General features: G+C 46.3%; 1 protein-coding gene across 6 annotated transcripts; it reads right to left on the reverse strand.

Moving 5' to 3' along the window:
• Window positions 1-760: 760 nt before the first annotated feature.
• Window positions 761-20,781, reverse strand: phactr4a (phosphatase and actin regulator 4a). Of its 6 annotated transcripts, none has more exons than XM_076171517.1 (15): window positions 20,451-20,781; window positions 16,086-16,130; window positions 9,916-10,086; window positions 9,755-9,835; window positions 8,341-9,654; window positions 7,837-8,193; window positions 6,594-6,725; window positions 5,457-6,018; window positions 4,580-4,824; window positions 4,318-4,480; window positions 4,091-4,146; window positions 3,369-3,430; window positions 2,711-2,848; window positions 2,132-2,208; window positions 761-1,994 (listed from the first exon to the last, which is right to left on the reverse strand). In XM_076171517.1, exons 2-15 carry the CDS (start codon window positions 16,096-16,098, stop codon window positions 1,979-1,981), a joined length of 3,387 nt encoding a protein of 1,128 aa, XP_076027632.1. In that variant the 5' UTR covers window positions 16,099-16,130; window positions 20,451-20,781; the 3' UTR covers window positions 761-1,978. The 6 variants fall into 6 exon arrangements, with proteins under 6 accessions (XP_076027632.1, XP_076027633.1, XP_076027634.1 ...); XM_076171518.1 differs by lacking the exon at window positions 20,451-20,781 and adding an exon at window positions 19,733-19,813; XM_076171519.1 differs by lacking the exon at window positions 20,451-20,781 and adding an exon at window positions 17,546-17,569.
• Window positions 20,782-25,890: the final 5,109 nt, after the last annotated feature.

Genomic DNA, 25,890 nt, shown 5'->3' on the forward strand with positions numbered 1-25,890 from the left:
TGTGCTGTGCTCTCATTAGATCCTCCTCAGCTGAGGCCCGCCCCCGTGTTCAGACGGGAGAACTACCTAAGCTATTAATCTCTGAAACATTCTGACAATCTGTTTTTAAAGACTCGGTGTGAAAGTCATTAGAAGTCTCGTCTGCGTTCGATCAGACGCACAGGAGGAGCAGAGACGCTTCACACTGAATCACACACAAGAACACACAGGGACTCAGTTTAGATCAGAGGACTTTAGGTTTGTGATTATGTGCAGGAACTCTCAGCCTGCTGGAGATCAACCAGCACTGGAGTGAAGAAGAAGAAGAGATGGAAGATCTTTATGGGCCTTAATGGATTATCACGGAACTATATCTTCACTCCATTAAACCCTGATGAGTAGTCAGTACATGCTTGATGATTGCAGGGTTTAGGATGTGAGCAGCACTCTGGCTCTCAGCGCCTCAGAGTCCTCGCTGCTGCATTGATGTCAGTGTGACAGTTTGTGCTTCCTGTGATTAAAGCCAGGCGTCTCTGCTGAATCCTTCAACCTCTAATTTGAGAAAGTCAGCTGCACTTTACTAAAGAAAACGAGTGAAAGACATTGACACCTCGTTATGTCAGATGATGAAGATGAGTCTGGCGTTTGCTTGTTGGTGGCGATGGGTTTTGTGAATCATTTTGTACATTTTAAGTCACGCACACACACACACACACACACACACACACACACACACACACACACACACACACACACACACACACACACACACAGACAGACAGAGTTTAACATGAAAAATCAGTTATTTTAATTTGAGTGGATTTTCCATTTGTACATTGGGCTGCAAAAAAGTTGAAACTCTGCATCATAAAAAACACCAGAGAACCTTTTGTACCATCGTCTGGTGGAACTACATCATTACATCATTACATCATTACATCATCATGTGAGAAATACTTTACAATTAAAATGTGTCAGGATTAGATAAACAATATAAAGTCATCAATCTACACAGGTGATCTATACAGGCGGGCCCAGTGTGGGCCTGCAGACAGACGGAGCCGTAAAACACACAGGAAAATAAAAATATGTACATTCTCCTGCTTTATATTTCATCTATAAACAACATGATGAAGGTTGGATTCCAGGTTCCGCCTCTAAACTCCTGGTTAAAGGAACGTAAGGTGCCTCGTTACACAGTGAGCTCCTATCAGCTGCTGTCTGAATCTATTCAATCAAGGAGCTACAGCGTCCGGCTCACATGCTAGGTGACATCAGGAGAGAATCATCGCTCTCATGGTTCAACCGCTGATTCAGGAGGCGACGATGAGTTTATAAGAAACAGATCGCTCTGATGTAGCAAAGTCTTTCACATTTCCTTTGATGAGAGAGTCGGATCAGCAGGTGATAAGGCCGGGACCATGTGGGACCAAGAGGGACCATGTGGGACCAAGAGGGACCGAGAGGGACCAAGAGGGACCATGTGGGACCATGTGGGACCCTCAGACACACACACACACACGTGTGTCTGCAGTACCATTAAAGCACATGTGATCATAATGGGGATGCAAAGGCAAAGTGTCAGACTCCTGATTAGTTTGCCAACATACAGTGAAGGTGAAGACACAGACAGAGCGACAGGTAGAGAGGATCATCTCCATCGCCCGTCGTGCTGGGCCTGACTGGTCCTCAGCCCCCTGCCTGATGCTGAGCCTGATGCTGAGCCTCAGCGTGGCTCTCAGTCTCCTTATACTTCCCCTGTTGGCACTGAGCACCTCAAAAATATGAATTATACCAACAAGGCCTGTCCTGCCGTCTGCTTCCTCCTGTGCACCTTCAGATCTGCCAGTGTTTCCAGTGTTCCAGTGTCTTCGGCTGAAGCAGGTCAGTAGTCAGTCAGTCAGTGATTTGGACCGTTGGGCCTCAGTGTTCAGCAGGGGGGAGAGAGAGGAAACAGTCTGCACTCTCTCCCTCCCTGTGTAAGTGCTTTAGAGGACAGCTAGGGCCGATGGAACCTGGATCAGAGGGAGGGAGAGAGAGATGGAGGAGAGGTTAGTTTAGATGCTGCAGCTCATAAAGTATTGATGAGCACAGTGAATAAAGCTGAGGGCCACAGCAGCCAGCAGCTCAGGCTCAGCTCTGTGAGACTGACCGGGTGTAGATCCTGCTGTCCTGGTGGACCTCCATCTCTGAACTCTTGAATTCGTTCAGCTCCTTGCGGATGGCAGCCTGAGATCACACAGAGGAGAGAAACGCCACTTCAGCAGAAATACATGTATTCGTTTTCAGCTCAGCAGAGAAGAGGAAACCATCAGCAGCTCTGTCCCTGAGCTCAGATCTGACTCCTCCTGCTCTACACTGCATCACATCAACCATAAACTCTTCCTCCTTGAAATGAGAGCTTTATTGTGAAACCCTGAGTCCTGCTTCCTTCAGGATTCTTTCATCTCCTATACCAGGACATGAATCAGACTTCCTTACGTAAGTCTCTAAGCTTCACTGGACCCAGTAAATCACTTGGTAACACTCAGCACAGGCACTAAGCAGTGTTTGTGTGGCATTCCTGGAATTCCTGCCGCCTGACACTCGATCTGCTTGGAATGCAAATCCTCCACGAGCTGACCAGAGGAAGTGCTGCTGGAAGGCTCAGGAACCTGTTATCATAATGACCAGGTTGAGTCTGTGTGTGTGTGTGTGTGTGTGTGTGTGTGTGTGTGTGTGATGGCCTCACCTTGTCAGCGGGCGTGAGCTTGGTCCAGGGTTTGTCTGCTCTGCGGTCGTAGTCGTGGGCGTGCGTCGACTCCACATACTCGTGGAAACGCAGGATCTTCCTGTCCTGGAGCTCGGCCACTGTGGGCCTCTGGGACAACTGGAGGCAAAGAGGAGAAGGAGACGTTCAAGTGGGAGCCGTCACAGGAGACACGCAATCTACACAGGCTGAGAGACATCGAGGGCCAGATTTACTAAGCCTGCTGCAAATGAGCGTCCAGATGCAAATTCCTCCTCCATCACGTTTGGATTTAGCATTTAGATTAGAGTATTGACTCAGATTGATTATGTAAATGAGGCACAGCCGGCTGATTTGAATGCACTGCTGCTATCTAAGTCGCTGCGAGTCGTTACCATGGCGTCCCTGCTCTTCATAAATGAGTTCAGGTCACGCGAAGTTTACATGGGAATTCAATTTGATTACAATCTCTGATAGACTGATTTGATTTGACATCAGTGTAGCTCACAGTACACAATCTATAATGATGCACTTTAGGGGGACACACACACACTCAGACACACAGGGGGAGGAGATGAACAGTGACAGGAGCCAGGCAGCCCAGTAACAGCACCGGGTCTGACTGAACATCAACTGAGTTTGGGTTTCTGCATCTCCTGACCTTTCTGGTGAGCCGCCGCTTGATCTCGCATCTCTCCGTCCTTCGGTCCATTTCACTCTTGGCTGAGGAGGGAAAAGACATTCCATCAGATAGAGGAGAGAGAGAGAGAGAGAGAGAGAGAGAGAGAGAGAGGGAGAGCAGCCAGTCAGGTAGCTCTCTCAGAGCAGCCGTCGTGCCTCGTGCTGCGTAACAGGAATCTCTAATCACAGCTTTGCTCCACATAAGGCGCTGCATTGTTTCAGTCTGTGCAGAGTTGTGTGAGGACAGGCGAGACGCAGCGAGACGCCTGGATCAAAATGTGCTGACAGATTGTGAGGAGTGTTACATGAACACTGGGCTCTGGGAGACAGACAGCAGCGGCCTGATGCTCACTGAGTTCAGCCTCTGTTGACTTTGTATGATTTCCCTCATAGACCACAAGGGGGCATTTATTAGAACATCTGGAGTACAAACATGGTTCAAATCCAGCAGAAGCTTCATAATAAGAGCTGAGCACCTAAAGGCTGGAGCCTGGGAGCCTGGGAGCCTGCTGGGTCTGCTGAGTGCTTTTCTTTCATTTATCCATCACTGTGCCAGGGTCACAGAGGTCAACAGCAAAATATTGATTTGAGTCCAGATGGAGTCATGAACAATGTGGCCTCTGACTTTGGTCCACAGAGGAATCAGAAAAGAAAAGGCTCAATAATAATAATAATGAGAGTGTGTGTGATGGAGGGAGGTACCTTGGAGGATGTTCCTCTGCTCCAGGTCTTCAGCTGAGGGCCTCTGACTCAACCGCCTACACAAACACACACACAACACAACACAAGGTTTGTTACCACCAGAGACACACGTGGATCCTTACAGGCTAACACGGGAGGAAGAGGAATATTAAAAGGTGAGTGAAAGGTGAGCAGACAGGGACATCACTCATAATGATCAGTAGTGCTGCAGCTCCAGATGTAGTTACCGTGTCAGGGCCGTCCCGATCTTGGCCTTCACTACCTGCCACTGCTCCTTGCTCTGCCAGCTCATGCTGTCCTGGCTCTCCTGGGCTTCCCTCTGCGCTCGCTCCTGCCTCTCCATCCTCAGGGCCAACGTGCCCTTCCTCCTCACGCGGCTCGCCAACCCGCCTGTCACACACACACACATTTATTAGATATGGATGTCTTTACACACATAAACCACTTCCCCTCATGACCTGAATGCAGCTTCACTGTAGTGTAACTTACTTGGAGGAGCTTCCTCATCCTCCTCATCCTCGTCCTCATCATCTCTGTAGAGGATGGGTCCGTCTGAGTCTGTCTCCTCCTCCTCCTCACTGTCTCCTGGCCCTCCGCCCTCAGGGATGACGCTCACCCTGTGGTCTCCCACCATGGCCCTCCTGCTGCGGGGCTCCAGCTCCGGCTGCCTCTGAGGCCTCTGAGGGTGAAGCTTACGCAACTCTTCCTCCATGTCAAAGTCATCGTCTTCAGGCCTGTGGGAAGAGACAGCTGTTAGTAAACTGCACTCAGACTCAGACGCCCTCCTGTTCATTTCCTGTTATGTCCCAGTCTGAGAACACAGGACTCGTACTCAAACTCTGTCACAGAGCGAAGGAGTAAAGCTGAGTGTTTGTTTGTAGGAGATGAAGGCTCAGCGTCACGAGGACGGACTCCTGAAGTTAAGATCCAGGATCCAGCTTTAAGGTGAGACCCAATAATGTTCTTATGTTCTTATTCCTTTGCATGGAAAGCTGGAATATTCTAACGCCTGAACGTCTCTGAAGTGAGAGAGGTGAAGAGGAAATATTTACATAATGTGAAGATAAGCTCATATTTTACAAGTCACAACATGTTCTACCAGGTATGAGCAGTATGAGGAGACTGAGGGGAGAACAGAGGGCCTAACGTCTGAAATACTGTGTGAAATTACAGGGAATAGAATTATGTGATATCTTATTTATATCATAATTACATTATATAGTCGATTACTGCACTCTGCTCCTCCAGCAAAAGTGTGAGCCTACCAAAGCTGTTTGCCGTGTGAATTTAACTAACTTATGCAAATGTGATGTGTGTGTGTGTGTGTGTGTGTGTGTGTGGGGATGGTTGTGTGTGTGTCACTCACAGCCTCAGAGGTTCGATGGTGATGGGGAGAGAATGGCGTGAGTTTCCCCCCGCGTCAGCCGGGAACTCTGGAGGCGACTCGAACAGGAGGGAGTGAGCCCTCTGGGAGCCGTCTGGGTTGGGCTGGGTCGGGCCCGGGCTGGCCAGGGCTCTCTGGATGAGGATGTGCAGGGGGATGGCTGGAGGCTGGCTGGGGGGCTCGGTGGTGGGGCTGGGGGGATCGGTCTGAACCGTGTGTACGGGGCCGGCCGAGAGGCTGGGCGGAGGGATCAACTGGACCCTGGTGGGAGACGGCGGTATGTGGGTCGGCGGAGGAGGTAGAGGCTCGGCGATGTTGTAAGTTGCTGCGTTTGTCTTGTCTTCCCCGTTATCCCCTTTAAAGCCAGCAGAGGGCAACGTCAGGGGGCTGGGGTCGACGGTGGCAGACTCTGGGCCCTGACTGGACGGAGCCTCCACAGCATGGCGCTTGACGACAGGAGTCATCCTCTTAGGTGGCGTGGGAGGAGAGCGCTTGGCGTGAGCCGGCACGACGATGATGCCGCTGCCAGGCTGAGAGAGCTCCGCTGTAAAGAATCAGGATCAGTCAGTAACACGGCCTTCACTGCATGCAGTCGTTAATCAAGCAGCATCAAACATTCACATTGGATCAATCAGAGCACAGGATGCATGTTGGAGCTGTGGGGGGGCGGAGTTAGGGTTATTACATGGAGACAAGCTGAACAATGAGACGGAGCTTTGGAGAGAGGAGGAGAGACGTTCCTCCAGCTCCATCTCTATCTCTCTGTTAGCACCATGCAGGTCACATGACACAGGGACTCTCCCACTGAGGCTGAGCAGCACTGGAGTCCATCATGACAGACGGGCATCAGATTTACATTCAGTTCAACATGACATGACGCTCACATCCACTAGGATCAACAAACAATCACTGCACTCTGCAAACACGTTAATGTCCATGCATGTTTTCTATGTAGAGTTAGTTGGTTGAGCTGCACGCGGCTCTGCTGGTTGCATTATCCTGATCATGCAGTGCATTATGGGAGGTTAAAATGGAGGTGAGTTGTTTTATATGAATGAAGGTGGTAAATGTATCCCACTCTTTAGAAAGGGGCCTGAGGCGTGGCGCCCGGCCGGGTACCTGAGCAGGTCTGGCCCGCCCTGTGCCGCAGGGACACGGGCAGAGAGAGGTAGAGGCCTAGCTCGCCCTGCCGTCTCCAGCTGGTCCAGTAACAAGGCTGCCTGACATTAGAGCTCCTGTTCAGGGAGGAAGCTGGCAGAGAGGAGTGGAGATGTCAGGGAGGGTGCTGGGTTCACATACCAGGCAGAGGCACAACAGGGGCTCTGGGTTCTTCTTCTCCTCCTCTCTACAAGCTGCCTGTACTGGAGCGTTCATACATAGGCTGGTGAAACTAAATGGTACAAATAACTCTCTGGGTTATGAGGAGAACTTTAAAGTAAAACAACAAAGTGATGAGCTGAGGACAAAAGAAATGAGAGCAGAGAGTGGAAACTCTACGACACAGGGATCACTCGTCATGAAACTGTGTGTGTGTGTGTGTGTGTGTGTGTGTGTGTGTGTGTGTGTGTGTGTGTGTGTGTGTGTGTGTGTGTGTGTGTGTTTGAGTGTGTGTGTGTGTTTGAGCTCTCAAAGACTTATACACTGTGAGAATTGAACAATAGGCCGATACCAAACAATTATTCCCAGCCAAGCCAAACACCAAACCAATCTAAACAGCAGCTGAACCACTGGAATGTCTCTGTGCCATAAAACATGAGAGAGGAGATCTACAGCTCTGCAGAGGAGGACAGGGATCAGTATCAGTGCTGCAAAGACAAGCTGCAGCCTGTCTCCACTCCAGAGACTCACAGCTACACACACACACACACACACACGCACGCACACAAACTACTGGAAGACACGTGACAACAACAATGAGCCATAAAGTCAAAGTGAGTGTAGTAAAGACGTCTCTAAGGTGTTGTTTGTCTGTCAGGAGGATGAAAACACTGAAACATTTAGCTCCACTTCACTCTCCAACTACTCCCAAGTCAGATTTGTTGGTGAAGGACGACTGCAGTTTGAGCCGAGTGCCAACCGAACGCTGTGTTTGTGTTACAACACACACATGAGAAGGAGGAGGAGGAGGAGGTTCAGAGCCCCGGGGTGGAGCCATCACTTATCTGTTGACTCTGCACTCCAACTGACAGGAGACTAAGACATCTGAGTCACTGCTAAATGGGAAAATATGAGGTTAACCCTTTAATGTCAGCAAATCAACTCTTCTGGCAAGTGTGTGTGATGAAATCCTTAATCTGGTCATTGTGATTGAGCTTTCATAAGATTATTGACACAAAGTAAGCAATCGTCCACTGAGACTCACCGAGCAGTGCAGGGTTGCTGTTGCGGTTGCTGGGTTTGGGCGGAGGGACGGGCGGCTGCTTGGCGTGGGGAGGGACGGGGGGCGGCGTGTGGGAGTCTGCAGAGGAAGGAGCGGCAGAGGAGGGGCGAGTAGGGTCTTCAACTATTAAGGAGACTGTCCTTGGAGGCTTGGCCACGGCTACGGCAGGAGGGGAGGAGGACGATGACGAAGAAGAGGAAGACGAAGAAGAGGGAGGGGCTCCGCTGGATGAAGCGAGGAGAGATTTAGGGGGGAGCAGGACCTGTCTGGTGGGGGGAGGCTCCCGAGCAGAGTCCTGTCCTGGATCAGGCTCGGAGTAGAAGCGGACACCGGCGGACTCTAGGGAGGGACACACAACACACACACACACGTAAGGATCTGTTCCTCCTCCACCTCAAACAACTTCAACACATAACACACACACATCTGAGACAGAAATGTGTACCAGATGTCTTTTCTCATTTAGTAAACCAGAGTGAGCTTTACCTGTGCGCCCTCTGAACTCTGATGATGGAGACGGAGAGTTCCTGGGCAGGGTGCTCCTCCTGTCGGCCTCTGAGGCCGGACGAACCCTCCTGTTCTCCTCTGAGGAGGCCTTCTGTAGAAACGGTCTCAGGTCCATCTCAGAGACGGGCCTCACTATAGGCCTCATGTCGTCCACACGCTGGAGGTCCTTGTCTCGTCTCTCGTGGTCTTCTCGTCTCTCCCGTTCGTTCCTCCTGGCCCAGTCTTCCCATTTCTCCTTATCCTCTCTTCTCTCCCTCTCTCGGTCATCTCTTCTCTCCCTCTCGTCTGTTTCTCGGTCGTCTCTCTCACCTCTGTTCTCTCTCCTTTCCCGCTCAGGCCGGCGGTCCTTATCTTCTCTCCTCTCTCTGTCCTCCTTGTCCCTCTCTTCCTTCTCTCCTCGAGCGTCTCTCTTCTCTCTCTCATCCCTCCTTTCCCTTTCGTCACGATCTTTCCGTTCCCTCTCATCTCGATCCCTCCTTGCCCTCTCTTCACGATCCCGCTTTGTCCTCTCTTCACGATCCCTCCTTTCTTTTTCGTCTCGATCTCGCCGTTCTCTTTCGTCACGATCCCGTCGTTCCTGCTCATCGCGATCCCTCCTTTCCTTCTCGTCGCGATCCCTCCTTTCCTTCTCGTCGCGATCCCTCCGTTCCTTCTCGTCGCGATCCCTCCGTTCCTTCTCATCACGATCCCGCCTCTCCCTCTCGTCACGATCTCGTCGCTCCCTCTCGTCACGATCCCTCGGTTCTCTCTCATCACGGTCTCTCCTTTCCCTCTCATCACGATCCCGCCTCTCCCTATTCTCTCTCTCTGGCCGTTCATCTCTCCTGTCTCTGTCATCTCTCCTTTCCCTGAAGTCACGGTCTTCTCTCCGGTCAACTGCTCTATCTCTCTCTCTGTCTTCTCGCCAGTCTTTTCTTTCTGGGTCTTCCCTGTCATCCTTCCTTCCTCTGTCCTCCCTGTCATCTCTGCGGTGTCTTTCCTCTTGAGGTGGTCCCCGAGGTAAAGACCCTCCTCTCTTGTCCATATCAGACGGCAGACGGACTCTTTTGTCCACTTCTACAGGAAGTCTTGCATGAGAGTCAACATCCAGAGGCGCTCGGTTGCTTCTGGAGGCATCAGACGGTGCTCTGCCTCGCCGCTCGTCTACCTGGAGCCCCCTGGTGGGATTGACCTTGATATCAGAGTCGCCCCGTGACACCCGCATGCCCAACTCTGACACCCTGTCCACGTCCATGGGCATGGGGTGTCCGTTCTTTACAGGCGGAGCTTTGGAGTGGTTCACATCATTGCTCTCTGTCATGGGAGCAAACAAACAAACACAGACTAATGTTAACACTTTTTAAAAACAAACAAAGAAGCAGATCATGTTCATTTAGTATTCACATCTACTCACCGTTGTCTGGGATTTCCTTTAGAACTCCTCTGGCAATCAGCTCCTGACGAGGTTTCCTCACAGAAATCTTCCTTTCCAAAGCTGTAACATAAAGAATGAATATCAAAGATAAAGCTCCACAGGTGTTCATCCTAACTTACAGTCCCTTGCATCCAGCATACCTATGGCCGTTTCAGCAAACTTCTCACTCTGCTTCTTCTTCCTCCATTTCCAGGGCTTGAAGATCCGACCCATTTTGGAGAACTTGCCTTTACGTTTGGCTGGGGGCGTTCGGTCCGATGAGTTAGCTTCCTCTCCCCCTGTGGTGCTGCGCTGAAGATCCACCTCATCATCTGTGAGGCAGAAAGAAGACACATCAGAGCTGGATTCAGTCAAATATCCTGTTTAACCCACAAATACAAGATTTATGATGCTACTGGGCTTCTTTAAAGTTGACTTTGTGTGTTTTGGCCACAGGACCTGACAGAAACTCAAAGTAAATCTCAGGTGAATGTCCTTCTACAGCAGAATCAGCTGATTTTCTTGCTGCGCAGGGGAAACCAGGGATTCATTTCCTGTTAATGACTAACCATCAAATCATATCAGCAGCATCTGACCAGGCTCATCACAGTTCACGGTCAGTGTCATAAACACATAAACACTCAGCAGAGCGGCCCTGTAGGAACACAGAATGCCTCACATCCTCGCCACGAGTAGCAAGTGACACAGGAAGCCAGCGATGTTCAGAATGCTTTTGTTCGGTGTGTATATGGACGATCAGAAGTTTCAATACCATCAACACAGTTTCCTTCCTATGCAGGTGTGAACTTGATATGTGGGCGGGACTTCAACTCAACGCTGCTTCTCTGACACGGATGTTCCAAATTCCAAACTCGGTCCTTGCTCGAGTCTGCCGGCACGAGTCAGACAGTGAGAAATGGGGCGGAGCCTCGTGAGGGATCCTTCACTGGGGTGTGAGTTTATGTGTTTGTTCCCACAGTAGTGACACGCATTAGAGCAGCCAACATGTTTAACTTGCTGAGCTCAACTCTGTGTTTCAGATGAATCATCATTATTATAAAGGATTCATACGCTTCAAGTCACATGATGCACGACCACACAACCTCAGATACCAGGAGACAGATACCATGACTCACGTTATCCAAGCTGGAGTGAGTTTGTTGTGCCCCCAAATATAGCAGCAAGTGGGTGTGAGACTCCAATTAGAATTCTTAAGTGGTGAGTCGCAAAAAAGCAGTTACACAATAACATGACTTCATGACAGCAGCCGCAGAGCAACACGGAAGCTCTGTGGTTATCCCTGGGAAGAGAGAGACAGACTGAACCACACCTCTCACAATTAAGAGAGAGAGAGAGAGAGAGAGAGAGAGAGACCAAGACAGAGGAAGAGACAAACTTAACCACACGTTTCGCAATTAAGAAGCCTCATTAGACAGAGACAGAAAGAGACAGAGTGAGAGAGAAAGAGAGACAGCAAGAATGAGAGAGAGTGAGAGAGCGAGAAATGAGGGAACCCATGAATCCCTGCGACCAAATTGCAATTGCAGTGCATCTTTGTCTTCAAATGAGGCAGACAACATGGCTGTGACTATCATTAAGATGTAAACACTGACCACTCAAAGCGAAAAAGGCTTCACATGCCAACGTCATCTCCTTACAACATGATCCTTCACTCACTCACTCACTCACTCACTCACTCACTCACTCACTCAGAACTTTCTTTGTGGCTTGTACTCACAGAGCAGAACACCAAGACCACTGTGTGTCTTGGAGGATGTGTCATCTTCATGGTACTCAAAATGTGTCTGAACCACACAGTAGTAACCTTAGGCACAGAGGCATTTTAAGCCACATGTTGTGTTGTGATGGAGCGGACATGTTGATGTCCTGAGCTGGACTCATTTGATCCCTTTGACCTTGAACGTCATCCTCAGAACAGAGACTCTGCAGTTTCTATTTTAAATCTCTGACTGAAGCAGTCGTAGACTAGAAAATGTAATTCTACTCCATGGACAGAACTAAAAGTAACAATAACATCCATCAACATAGGACAGCCCATAATAACAACATCAAACAACAGAACGTCAGAGTAAAGCTGGACTGCTGCCTTACCTTTTGACAAACATCCTGATCTCCTCATTTCTAAACATTCCCTGACAGAAGAGAGATTAAACCGTCTCACAGAACAACAGAGATCTACCGTCCTTAACATCACAAGACCCAACATTTATTAAGCCCGGTTTAGCCTTACAACAGGCAAAGGACTAGCAGGGATTAGGCGTTGTTGTATACCAATTTCTGTCTTAATGCTTTCTGACTGGAGTCGAGTCCTCTGCCTGTGGCTCACGCTCGCTCCCCGCAGAGATAAGAAAGCAACAATTGCAGCAAAATGTAAGTCCTGGGGATAAACTGTATGCAAAATAAAACAAATCCTGGCACAACATGTGCTTGTGGCTTCTGTGACAGGAGGCTGAGTCATCTTCAGTCCTGACCTCCTTGTGAACGCTCCTGACACACACTTTGTTTCATATCTACAGGCCATGGACGCAATACAGCTCGGCCCTTGGTGAGCTTGTTTAGATCATTTGTGCCGATTCTACATGTATGATGTTCTGTCTTTGATCGGATCAACGGCTTTAACTCAAACACACTATTTGAATCTGAAAACGCAAACTATGACTGAAACAATGCTGAAACAAAGACATACAGAGGGCAGACTGACCCTCACAGCTATTCCTGACACATTACCCAGAGACCAGAGGGTGTTAAACTGGGGAAGGTGGCAAGGCAGTGGACAGGAAGAAAACTGATGTGGCGGTGGCGGCGGTGACCCTGTGTCTCATGAAAACATGACGAGCTGAGAGAGTTTCTTCACACAGAACAAAAGGCACCAAACCCTTTAGAGATGGTCAAGATCAAGAGACGAATGCTGACCCTCAACACCGATGCAAAGAGCATCCGTCTGCATTCAAACACTGAGCTTCCTTGTTTTGATTAAACATAATCAGTAACAAAGATAAACTACAGTCAATGTTTAGCCAGGCAAAATCAAAGGTCTAGTATAAATGCTGGATGCTACGCCACAGTTCTCCAATCAAGCTGTGAGCCAATCATAGGACATGCTGACACCAGCAACACACACACACACACACACACACACGCACACGCACACGCACACGCACACGCACACGCACACACGTATTAATGCTTTAAGAGTTTTCATGCTGAGACCCAAAGGAACTATCAAGCAAATATGGAAGCAACAAACATAATCTAATGGTTCTGTTCACCCAAAGTCCATAAGGGGAAACAAAGTGAGACCTGGCCGGGGGAACACAGAGGCTGAACTGCAATTGCCAAGGTGTGTTATGAAGTAGTAGAATTCAGGTGTGTAAATAGAACTTCAGAGCAGGGCCTCCTTTTGACAGCAAAAACAGGTTTATGAGAGTTTGTTCTGTTATTAGTCAAGCAGGAAGACGTTGGCTTCAGGGTGAACTGCACCACACAAGCTATAGATTCATATGGAGAGGCGAGTGGTGTGGGTTGGTGCGTCGCACCCCCAGGTCTTGTTTTTCATTAAAAATTGGAGCAGGATGACAGAGTGCCGAGTGCAGACGGAGGAAGAGGCAGCGTGGTTTGTATATTTCACAATCACCACATTCCATCTGCATGCATTCTTCTCCACCTGTCTGTGCCTGCCGCTTCCACACAGTTTCTCTCTTCTTCTCTATCTGTTCTAGTATACCTGCTCCTCTTCCATTTCCTCTTCATTCCTCAAAGAGTACCGACAGCTTGTTTTCTCAACACAAACAACTTTATCTAGAGAATGTTGAGTGCGCCCGTTTGTTGCCGAGCCTGTGGCCTTGGACTCACCCGTGTTGTGCTGGGCCGGTTGCTGTGCCACTGTCTCACTGCTAGCACTGTGTCCCATGCTATGACTCCTGTCCCCGTTGGCCCGCCTGCCGGGCTCTGCCTCTCCTGAGGCCCACGGCAGGAAGGGAAAACTAAAGCCACCTCGCTCTTCTCCAAACAGACACAGAGCTCCTGTAACCCAAGACCGTCTTGACTGTTCACTTGCGTCGCTTAGTCTCTCCCGTCTCTATAGTCTTGCCCTCCCCCCTCCCTTCAGCCTGTGTGCTTTGCTCCCTCTCTCTCTCTCTCTCTCTCTCTCTCTCTCTCTCTCCCTCCCTCCTTCTTGCTCTTTAAAACACAAACACACTGGCTGGGTTCTTAGGCCCCTCCCTTCTTGGAGCTCTGACTTCATAAATAAGGTACGCCAATAAGGTGATCCAGCAGTCCTGCATGCCTGCCATTCCTCACAGCAGACTTTTTCAGGGGCAAAGTTCACAGCAGCCAGGGTCCACTCATGAAGCCTTGAAGGTGTGTCCACGCATTCTACTCCCCTCTAGCAGCGCTTCACAAGCTGACTAAACACTCCTCCCTGAAGGGTGAGGGGAGGACTGCAGCGTGAGGTAACTAGAGGAGTGGAAGGTGAGCCGAGCCAAGGCTGAGCTCTGTGCCAGAGGAGAGGAAGTGACACAGCTGAGGTGTCCAATAGCACTCGGGGATACTCCAATTCAACTAGGAGCTGCAGGTGTCAATTAGAAATCTTTGAATCGATATTAGCCACTGACTTTTACAGCTACAAGAAGGAGGGGATTTTCCAACGGGTGCCTGTTAGTGCGCTCACAACTCACTGTTAAACACTCAGTAAAGCCTTCAGATACACTGTAAAAGCATTTAACAGCTGAGGCCTTGGTACTTTCTTTAATCTAGCTCATAAATACGTCTTGGTGAGAAAGTAAAGCTCATAACAGAATGCCACCTTTAATCCCATGCAGCACAGAGACAGAGCAGCCAGCTGGTCTCTATTTCCTCCACACATACACACAGTGGGTGAGGGAGAAGCACACGTATACACTTTACAGGATCAATCCACAATCACCAATATCAGACAGTATCAAATCTGCACAAAGTACATTTGGTTGCTTATTGAGTTCGGTAAGGGTTTCTTCTTCTTGTTGTGTTAAATCTAGGCTTAAACAAGGACAACATTGTGTGTATTATTGTGTTTTCAGGATGTTCAGGAGTCCTTAACTAGCTGACTTGATAACAGGTGTGTGACTCCTGCTCCCTCTACAGTCACATGTGTGTGTAAACATGGAGTGTGTCTCTGTAATTTGAATGTGTAATGCAAATCCAGATATCAGCCGTGTGGTAAAACAATCATTTAGAGGACAATCACAGAACATTCAGGTTAATTGACAGAGACAACCAAAGATTTCTGACTCATTAGAACTCATGATGGCACAAGGACTCTTTTCATTACGCAGCAGCAGATGGAGACAAATCATCTACTCAGGCTCCCACTGCGCTCGGGAACATGAAAGTCCAGCTGAACAAAACGGCTTCCTTGATGACTCACACAAATACCATCACACTGTCCTCATGACAATCCCATGAAACATAATTACAAACACAAACAAACAAGCTGGATGACTTTGCCCTTTTCCAATATAAGAATAAAAAGATAAAGCACAAGTGAGCCTGAAGCATTCCGATGAGTCAGCAGCCTCACAGCCTGGCCCCATAAACACAATCCCTACAACAAATCCTAGGAGGAAGTCAAGTTTATTTTTACTGAGGGCCTGGCGGGGAACTGAGGCCAAACAGATCAAGATTCCCTCTACTGTTCCACTCAAGACTAATGAGCAACATTAGAGTGATAGCGTCTGTGCTAGCCTCTGAGCTAATGCCGTCTAAATATATCTTCTCACAAAAAGGTTAAAGAATAGATATTAAAAATGTAAAACTATCTTTAAAGAGGATAAACTTTACTCACGGATGTATTCTGATTGTACAGCCATCAGATATTTTCCCACAGATCCCCTTCTGAGCAGTGTAAGCAGGACTATCCTCTGGGTGAAGATGTGTAGTGATCGAGGTCAGTGGTGAAACAGACACAAGGCCACGCATGGCAGAGACACAAACCAGCGGCTCTGCTGACATACAGGTGTGTCCTCTGGTCCAGGGCCAATCAGATAGCTGCTGTGTCAACACCAGCCAGCGTCACAAGGACAACCCCCTTAACGGACAACTTGACGACCTTGTGCTGCTCTGCAGAGTCACCGCTCTCTGTCGTCATGATACCATGACTGAGACAAAGTCAAGTCACTGCCCCCGCAAGAACACATGTGTGTGTGTGTGTGTGTGTGTGTGTGAAGCACTTCAGACCAAGACCGAGACCACAAAGAGGAAGAAGAAAACCATACAGAGCTCAGTGATCAATCTAAAAATGACCAATAACAAATCAATACAATCATTTACTTACCAGGATTTTCCATCACAATGTCCGAGTCTCAGCAATCAGCAGCTTCTAAAGTGAAAAAACAAACAGAACATTTATTAATAAGAGCTCCATAAGGTTAGGGTGTGCTTTATTACATTATTTGTGTTCAATAAGATGAAGTGTAAATGCTACATGTTTAAATTCATGAATCACTGAAAACACTTAAGTAATCCTACAAAAGCTTTCTAACTTCACTAACGACACATTTTCTCTGTTCTTATTGAACTTTGGATCCATATTCAAACCCTCAGTCACAGAGAGGATTCAAAAGAAAGCCTTGCTTCCAATTGGTCAGGCCTGGTAGGTGAGGTCATACTGGGGCTGAACAATAAGGGCAGAAGGGATTGATCTGATATTCTTCCATCCTTTGCCAATACTCCATTGACACTGTTTACTACACTGTTTCCTGCATGGATGCTGTCTGAGGAAGTGGAATAGAGAGCTTGTGCCTGCAGATTTAAACTTAAACCTGGACTGTCTCCATATCCCAGTGTGTGTGTGTGTGTGTGTGTGTTGTTCCTGGGTCCTAAGTCTACATCTCTAGCTTATGGCCCCTCAAACACTAACAAACACACACAACCCCCTTAACCTGAGCGTTTCTCTGAAGAGTGGATACATTTTAAAGACGCTGGCTCATGGTTTTTCTGTGGACAGAGAATCTGGAGTGTTTCCAAATATTCTGTCAGACAGCCGTGAGGTTCATGCTCTGGCAGGCACAAACAAACAGAGGCGGACGAGCATGTCGAGCAGTTGTTCTCTTCCATATACCGCCCAGCAGACAGTGTGAATTTAAAAAGGGAGGGTCTGCACGCCGGTATCAGGCTGCACTTTGGAATGTCCCTTGACAATAACACACACACACACAGACACACACATAGTAAAAGGCTGGTGAAGGAGTGAACAACTGGCATAACGTGTACACGACAGAGTAAGAGGTAGAGTCCAGCTATTTGACCAGCTGATCAATCAGACTAGGCCTCTTCATATGGTGTCCAAGTACATAAGGGACATTACTAAACCTTAACACAGCCGAGTATCAAAAGTCTTGTTATGCTAACTTACATTTACTGGAGCTCATTGATCTAGAGGCAATGCTCTCTTTGCCCTTTGGCTGTGTGCTATAAGTCCTGCCTGCAGCCGGGCAGCTTTACGTCAAAGTGACCACAGCACTCCCCTTAAATACACACAGAGACAAGAACATAAAACCACAACATCAGCTTCCTTCCAGCTGCTAACAGAGACCTGGGTGAGCAAAGTGTCACTCGTTAAGTTTGATGTTGCTGCTTGATTTTCACACAGAGCCTGATGATACCAGACAGGAAAGAGCTACAGCCACTGACACAAATGTAAAGATGTTGTATCCACAAAAGACTAATTATTATTATTATTATGATTATTATCATTCCACTCATACATAAGCAAACAAAGACAATGCCTCTGACCTGAACTTAACGTCAGCTAGTTTTCCTTTGCTGAAACAGCAGCTTGGTCAGCTTTGACTCAGTCCAACTGGTTTAGCGAGTCTGGGACTAAAATGTACACACAGCACTGTGCGACAGACACACAGCACTGTGCGACAGACACACAGCTGAGCCACTGAGCTGATCCACGTACGCCTCACTAAAGGCCAATGTCCACGGCCTCAGTGTGAGAACAGTCTGCCTCTACTAGGCTTTATAAAGAACAAGAACAAGTCAGACCTGCATGAACTAAAATAGCTGAATACTTTAAGTTACACAAAATATATATTTGAATTCATTACCACAAAGTAGAAAGATCCCTAAAATGATTATCCGACGTTTATTTGTTTTCTAGCAAAAACAAAACAACAAAGTGTGTGAAATCTGGTAACACGACACAAACACAATCACTGCCGTTTGTTGAGGCTGATAATTATTCAGTCTGAATAAAAAGGAAATCATTGTCTAATCAGATAAATGGACTTTATTAAGGCTTTTCCCTCCTTTTGACTTGATCTGAAATCTGACCTGAAGTATTGATCTGATTCTTTTATGATGCTTTGTTTTTTGGTTGATGTTTCCAAGCCAAAGGGAAGAATGCATTATTTATTTCCCCATCTATAAACTGAGGAGGATAAGTTCTTCAGCTCACAAATAATTCAATACACAAAGTTCAGCACCGCTGCAACCCAATTCTGTTCTCAAATATCTGGCAGGTGAGTCAGGTCCAGGTTACTGTGAGCAGGAAGGCAAACAGAGAGCCGCTCCATGTCTAACACTGCTGTTTGCATTCTGCACACGCACAGCTGCTGACCTGGAAGCAGTCTGCAGTGTGAACATGTGAGAGAGAGCGCACACGCACACACGCACACACGCACACACACACACACACACACACACACACACACACACACACACACACACACACACACACACACACACACACACACACACGGCCCGCTGTTACTCTACAGATTCCCCAGGTTGAGGAGGTGACACTTAGATCATATCCTGTGTCATGTGACTGCGTCCATGTTGTCTCTGTTTATCCAGCAAACATGGCCTCTCAGCACGAGCAGCACTGTGCTCAGCTTCAAGAGGAGCAGGAGAAATGGCAGCTGGATTTTCAGGTTTGGTAACAGGAGAAGACAGCGGAATTTCACTCCTATTTGAGTGCGACTGTACTTTTATTTATTTATGCTGATGGAGCAGCCGTTTCACATTCTTACACACTCAGAGTGCAGTAGTATATTGCTTAACTTTACAATTTAAATATGTCATAACAAATGACAACAATCACACAATAAACCAGAAGGACTTCTCAACCAGCTTGTACAAAAGAAAAACTGACTTTTCATAGATTTACATCTTCATGTCAGAACATTATCACAGTATAACTGTTTGGAAACAATATACTATAATATACAGTTAGTGTAAAGTGTATGATTGGACTCTTAATCACACATAACAACACCATCTGGTCCATGTCTGTCTAAATCAGTTATTCACTCAGACCGCAGCTTTCATATGAATCTGCAATCAAGTCAAAGACTAAGAAACATTTTCCATGCTATTTACTTCTGTTATCCAAAGTGTTGAGTCATCTAATACACATCAGTCAGTGGTGAGATATCTGCAGAAGTGTTTCATCAAAACAAGAGACTAACTGCGACTGCAGCATGGTGCATGTGACACACAGCATGCTTGATGATTTACACTCTGCTCTGGTTGGACTGCACTGGTGGTTCATACATTTTGTGCAATCCTGCTTGTTCTCTGCAAGCTCCTAAAAAGCTCATTAAGGCCTCCCAGCAGATTAAAGAGAGGCTCAGGCAGCACAATCAGCCTTTGTGCCCGGTTCATTCTGTGGGCTTGACAAATGCTAAACAAAGAACCAAGTTGAAGTTTGTTTGGGACAGACCGGCATGGATCTCAATGAGCTGTCCACAGCCATCCCATAATAGTGCAATGACAAGCATCAAATGAATAGACCCACAGAAGTGAACACTGCCACGGCAACCAAACCATCACAGAACGTCATCTGAACACGGGGAATTCAATTAGAAAATCAGTGTTGGTCTCTTTTCCACCCAATAAGTGACTATGTGTTATCTTAATGTGCCACAATTCACAACAATCTGTACACAAGAGCACAAGAAACCAACTGACCTGATTACAACGCTGCCTATTCAGAGCAAATACAGTAAGAGAGCAGCTCCTTTTGTCTGTTCCCCAGAGTGTGTGTGCTTCTATAGGGTGTAGAGCAGCTTGCAGTAAACTAGTAGGAGCTTGTCGGAACAAGTGCAAGAGAACAAGACGGGACTGCAAATGGAATGCAGCGTCTGCATTCCTCACCAGGGCACAAAAAGTCAAATAATTCAACCTTTCAGCCCAAAGCAAAGGTCTGAGGCTTCAAAATAAAGTCACATATATGTACACATATATAAATGATGGTGGTGAATAATGCAAACGGGGCAGAAGGAGGGAATACCGCGGTTAAAAACAAAGATAATAATGTCAGTTTAGTGTCGCCCTACCTTCAGTTAGGTGTACAAAGCTACACGGTAACATCAGGTAGGTGCTGATATTAGCTGACGTCACCAACTAAATACTGCAATTGGGTTAATATGTTCTCTTTGTAATGTAAACGGGTCCATTTGTGTGCGTGAGCTAAAGATAAACACGTAAACAGCATTAAACACAGCAGTGACGTGACGCTAATCCAGGCTGCTGCTGCTGCTAGCTAAAGTCAGCAGGGCAACAGGTGCTTTACCCTATCCATGTAGCTTTAGCTTTATTAGCTCTTTTAGCTCAGAGTTGTCGTTGGCAGTTTTAAGTAGAAACTGTATATTTGTATGTGTGTGTTATATGTACAAGTGTTACTCACCTTTTGTTGTTATCTTTGTTTATTAGAAAGTATCCACAACTGTTGGTGTTTATACTTTTTCGGCTTCAGCCCCGGTGGGTTGTGACGCTTTCCTGGCTGCTGCTGTCCATCACGGAGGGGGACAAGGCGGAACTAGCATCGCTAACCGCCCACTCGCTCCGAATAAAGTACCTAAATTACCTTTCTGAAGCAGGCGAACAGTGATATACGAGGGGTTTTCCACCGAACGCCAAAGTAGAAGCTTAATATCGTGGTTAAAACTTCTGGTGAGCGCTTCTTGAAAGGTTTCCACGTAAACTCATATGTAACAGAGCGCATGCGTAGTGAGACAAACGGTTCCTTCCCTCACCTACCTGTCTGGCTGTCAAAATGTGTCAAGCAGTGAAGATTTGACGGAGCACTTCCGATAAACCTGTCAAAATAAATGCAAATCCAAAAAAGTCGATTTTCTTGTTTTCAGTATTTAGTATGTGAGTATGTTGTTTTGTTTGAGTTTTTTTGGGGGGGATTTTGTACTCATGTTACAAATATATTCCCCCCAAAACCACCGAGTAACAGATCAAACTTGTATGAATTTTGTTTAGATTAAGATATTATATTTATATGATGCATCATGCATTTACTGTACTTCCGGTTAATCTTTCTGATTATTTTTTGTAAAGCGCAACCAGGTGAACCACACCTTTTAGGGTTCGGCTTCCTGTTGTCCATTGCTCATCTACAAAAAAAAGGAAGAGAAATGAAGTAAACAATCAAAGCATAATGTGACAATGAAACCATAAAAAGTAAATAAAAGGTGGTTAAGAAAACAATATAATAAAGTATATCAATGTATGTATAATGAAGTTGTTCTTGTAAATTGTTAGATGGATGAATGTCTTAATCTATGGCAAATTCATTTCTATGCGCAATTTCAATAAACTGCCAAAGCTGCATCAAATTGAATCAAGCAAGTTGTTCTTCTCCCGGTCAAGGCATGAAAAGTTTGAATACTCTGATCTCTTCTGGTCATTTGTTGAACTGCATGGCATGAATGCAACACACGTCTGTCTATCCATGCTGTTCCATAGATTCTTATTCATTGCTTATTCTGCCATCTACTGGACGGGTTTAGACAATAAAATGTCACAAATCCATCTGAGCAAAGATACTCTTCTAAACCCTGAGTACTTTATCTAAACACTCACACATTTGATCTTTTTACTTTGAAGTGGCAATTGTTGAAGTGTGAAACAATGACAAAACAAAACATTTCATTTATTTTCTTCTGGCACGATTTTCTTGAGAATCCTCTGAGCTACTGTTTCAGTTGTCAGAGAGCAAGGCATTGATGCCAGACGTGATAGCGACACAGTTCCATTCATCAACCAGTGATAAATTTTATGTGCTCTTTGTTTTGCTGGCATTAGGAAATAAACACAGCCCAGCAAGCCGCTCATGTGGGAATAGCAGCCGTGGCCATTCCCAGTCTGGAGCTGTTTTTCTGACGAATACTCGGCTGGATTTGTCGAGCACGAAAGGAAAGTGGGACAAAAGCAAGTTTCCTCCGTGACCTTTAGGTGGACCTCGTCATCTTACTGCTCCAGCCAGGCTTTCCCACCCTGGTGTCCAATTATAGCAAACCTCTCACGGTCTGATCCAAACATGTATCTGTGCTGACGGGCAGACCATAAACCCGGGGGTGTTTAGGAAAGAGATACATTATTAACACTGGCCTGCTGTTCCGTATAGGTCATATGGGGAATGAGGACATGATTCCAAATGACAAGTTTACAGCTAAATGAAGATAAGATATGTGTTTGTTGAAGTTGTTGATTGAACAGTAACACCAAAATAACTAAAACTGAACTCAATGAAAACTTAAATGTACCCTAATTTCAGTCAATGCATTTGTATTATTTGTATCAGTATCTTATTCTTTAAACTACTTCCAAATGCTTTTACTAATTCCAACACATTGTATAACAACAACAGCTTTACAGACCCACAGTCACTTATGAGACCTAATGCTTATATACACTGACGACCGTCCTGATCATATCTAAGTACATTGTTATTGTTATTGTTGCTCTAAAGTCCATTCTATGCACCAGATCTGTGCTTCAGGGCTTTCATAGTGATGAGCAGAGTCGATTCTAAAACATCATAGCTGTGCACAAACGGGCACCATCAGTTTCATGGAGTGTGACTCCTCTCCTGCTACATTTCCTCCCGAAAGAACCATTTGCCCATAAGCATTGTGATGTTGTATGGAACTCCCTCATATTAAACTTAGAAACAGTGAACAAACAGAGGAAACCTGCAGTCTGAACCCTGAAGAAACTCAACTATAAATATGTTAGATCCTCCAAACCTTTTCATTACTGAATAGAATCTACACACTACATCTGCAGTGTGATTGGTTACACCCATGTCTTCAGCACTATTAATACTCTGCACGATCATATTTCACATTCTGTCATGTTTCATTTACAATTTCATTTCCTGTGATGAATCTGGAAGATCTGAGTTGTCTGTACGGAAATGAGGGTTAATGGGTGGATTTACAGTTTATGGGCTTGAGTCGCTCAGGTCAGTAAGAGAGAGAGAGAGAGAGAGAGAGAGAGAGATAGAGAGAGAGAGAGAGAGAGAGCGAGAGAGCGAGAGAGAGATAGAGAGAGAGAGAGAGAGAGAGAGAGAGAGAGAGAGAGAGAGAGAGAGAGAGAGAGAGAGAGAGAGGGGAAGATAGCTCTAATGGAAAGAACCAGATTTCAGAATTCTGTCACTAAAGTCACATCATTCTTAATTTTGGACATAAAGTCACAAAAATAGAGAAACAAAGGAAAAATAAAGACTTGTAAAATGTCCTGTTTTTTGTTTCCTTCCATACAAACCAAGGCTGGAAATCCATTCCACGAAGTTTCTATTCTCTTCTCTTCCTGTGATAAAAAAAGACAAGTTCAGGTTAAATTTGGTGTCGGGGGTTAAACCGCCGCCTGGATAGGAGGCGCCCACGCTTTCCCTGTGTCACGGAGCAAACAGACAGAAGAACAATCATCTGGACGCTGATATGAGCTCAAATCACCGCATCACTGGAACTTCAGATAAGCTGTTGCCATCCACTCCCAAACTAATATTATGGGTGACTAATAAGTGAAACATCACTATGGTGACTTCTGAAAACCTCTCATGCATAACAACACATCCTTTACAGGCTGTACCTGCATACAAACACACAGCTATAGAAGACAGACTGTGCTGGAGCAGTGTGTTGATTGTTTAACAGGCTGAATGGGCCGTTGGGTCACATCTCTACTGGAGCCAGAACATTGCCAAGGGTTCTGGTATGTAAGAACGGAAACTAATTAACTTTGGTAGAGATTTAATTTCCCGGCAGCAGCAAAGGAGGAATGTGACGAACACAAAACAACACAAAGAAGAGAATGTGAAGATGAAAGTTATCTACAGGGACATTAGAGCAGATCAGTCTCACCTTCTAATGACGTCTGAGCAGGAACATCAGAGAGGAGGTGAAGGCTGTGCTACGTCACGTCTTACTCAGGGAGAGGAGGATGAGTGAGAATAAAGAATGTCTCAAGATCAAAGGCAGATATGTGGAGTGAAAAACAGATACATGCACTTGTTACAGTTCTGTGTTTGTTTCTCTGCAGTGAAGCAATGAATCTGATTCCTTTCCTAGAAAATAGTTCAATCCGCTAGACCAGAATCAATATACGAATCAGGGCTGGGTTGTGTTTGTTGATAAGCCATCATATAGGGCCGACATGCTAATATTGCTTTGGAGATTAGTTTCCAGATACGAATCTATATCTGCCCCCAAAATCTCATCAACTCCCAGAATCAAACCCCAGAGAGATGTATAACACCGGCAGAGAGCGTGGCCTCAGGCAGGGAGAATGGAACCCTGTTAATTTAGAGTAAAGAATAGAGTCTGACAGAGGGAGGAGAGGCTCGTCGGGCTGAGAAATCATAAAGTAGGTAAGATTGGAAATGTGTGGTGGTGTTTTGATGGAGTGTGAAGCTGTGGTGTTAAACTGTCAGACTGGGGATCAAAGGAGAGGACACAAATCACATGTGAGAGTCTCATCCTGAGTTCATCTTCCTCTGATGGACAAGATAATGTGGAATCGGGAGAGCGGGACGGAGCTGCATCTCCATCAGAAGGGGGGAATGATGGGAAAGCGGCATTCTGTACAATTAACTGGAAACGCATCGCTTATCCAACAGCGCTCCTATTACGGGAAATGTAAAACCTTGAACAGTGGAGTCTTTATCAGCTGGTTGACCAAACAGTGTAGAGTAGAGTGTGAGGAAAGCTCCAGAGCTGGGAATGCTTTATAAAATAGTGTTTAAGGGAAAAGCACAGCCTGAGTCCTTATCTGAACAGATGTAATGTAAAGGTGTCCCACCTGTCAGAGCAGCTCGGCTTCAATTGTCCAGCTGTCTGCAGGATGATGACACACTGTCTATCCACACACAGAAACTACTGACAAGAATGTGACTATGAAGAACAAATTATTATTATTATGACTGGACAGGCGGACAGGGTGGTAACATGTCTGTACAGCTGTTAGACGAGCGTCTGGGAGCAAACATAAGGCTCTGTTAGGACACTAGGAGCATATTTACTTTATTATAGGACCTACATGTCTGCGTTTCTGTCCATCTTGTTGTCAGGATGTCTCAAAAACTATTAGAAGATGGAATTTTACAGGGATTTTGGGTTTAAGGAAGAACTTTAGGCTCTGTATCAGGATTATAAAGTCTTATATATCTGATCATTTTGTTGTTTACCATTGCAGGATCTGCATGGGTTGACTTTTTCTTGTCTAAACTAATTATTATGTTCACTTTAGAGCTTTAACGTTGAATTTGTTGTCATTCTGATGTTGTTTTTCAAGTGCAATTCAGCCCAGTTTAGTGATCTGGAGTCGAATAGATGCACAAACAGGTTCAAAGGAAACTTTCAACAGCTAATAGCAGCTTTAAGCCTTTGGAGTATTTAAACCACGGGGGAACAACTCTTCCACTCTTTACAACTGTGATTAAAAATAGCAAAAAGCAGCGTTTATCTTGGAAAACAGTGACAGCTACAAGGCCCTTATTGTCTCCACGTCACTTCCTGCATCAGTCTAACAGATCCATCTTTCCGACCTCCACCCACGGCTGTCAGCAGGAGTAAAGGCGTCACACCGGGGGGGCAACTCTCCCTGATAGAGCCGAGGATGGGCCCGTATCCTGAGGAGGCCTGGAGCGTCATGGAAACACGATAAAACCACCTTGTTTGCCACACGGGTCTTTGTTTTGAGGGCGCATTCCTCAGACTATAATTAGTTTGGCTAAACTTCTGCAGAATGTCTGATGCATTTAGGCCAGAAAATGAGAGAATGCTGTCTGAAGCTATGGATTGATTGATAAGTCCTGGGCTTTGGTCGGGGTG

Source organism: Genypterus blacodes, unplaced genomic scaffold (genome assembly GCF_046128005.1).
Source record: "Genypterus blacodes isolate CSIRO-AG114 ecotype Tasmania unplaced genomic scaffold, CSIRO-AGI_Gbla_v1 ptg000258l_1, whole genome shotgun sequence".
Lineage (NCBI taxonomy): Eukaryota > Metazoa > Chordata > Actinopteri > Ophidiiformes > Ophidiidae > Genypterus > Genypterus blacodes.

What these genes read in the sequence shown, in the direction of transcription:
- phactr4a (XM_076171515.1), bottom strand. Translation starts at nt 13,685, where the DNA reads ATGGGACACAGTGCTAGCAGTGAGACAGTGGCACAGCAACCGGCCCAG. An exon ending in CAGCAACCCTGCACTGCTCG is followed by an intron (nt 6,726 to 7,836) that starts GTGAGTCTCAGT and finishes CCTCTCTGCCAG; the next exon opens with CTTCCTCCCTGAACAGGAGC. An exon ending in AGCGGCGGCTCACCAGAAAG is followed by an intron (nt 2,849 to 3,368) that starts GTCAGGAGATGC and finishes CTTTGCCTCCAG; the next exon opens with TTGTCCCAGAGGCCCACAGT.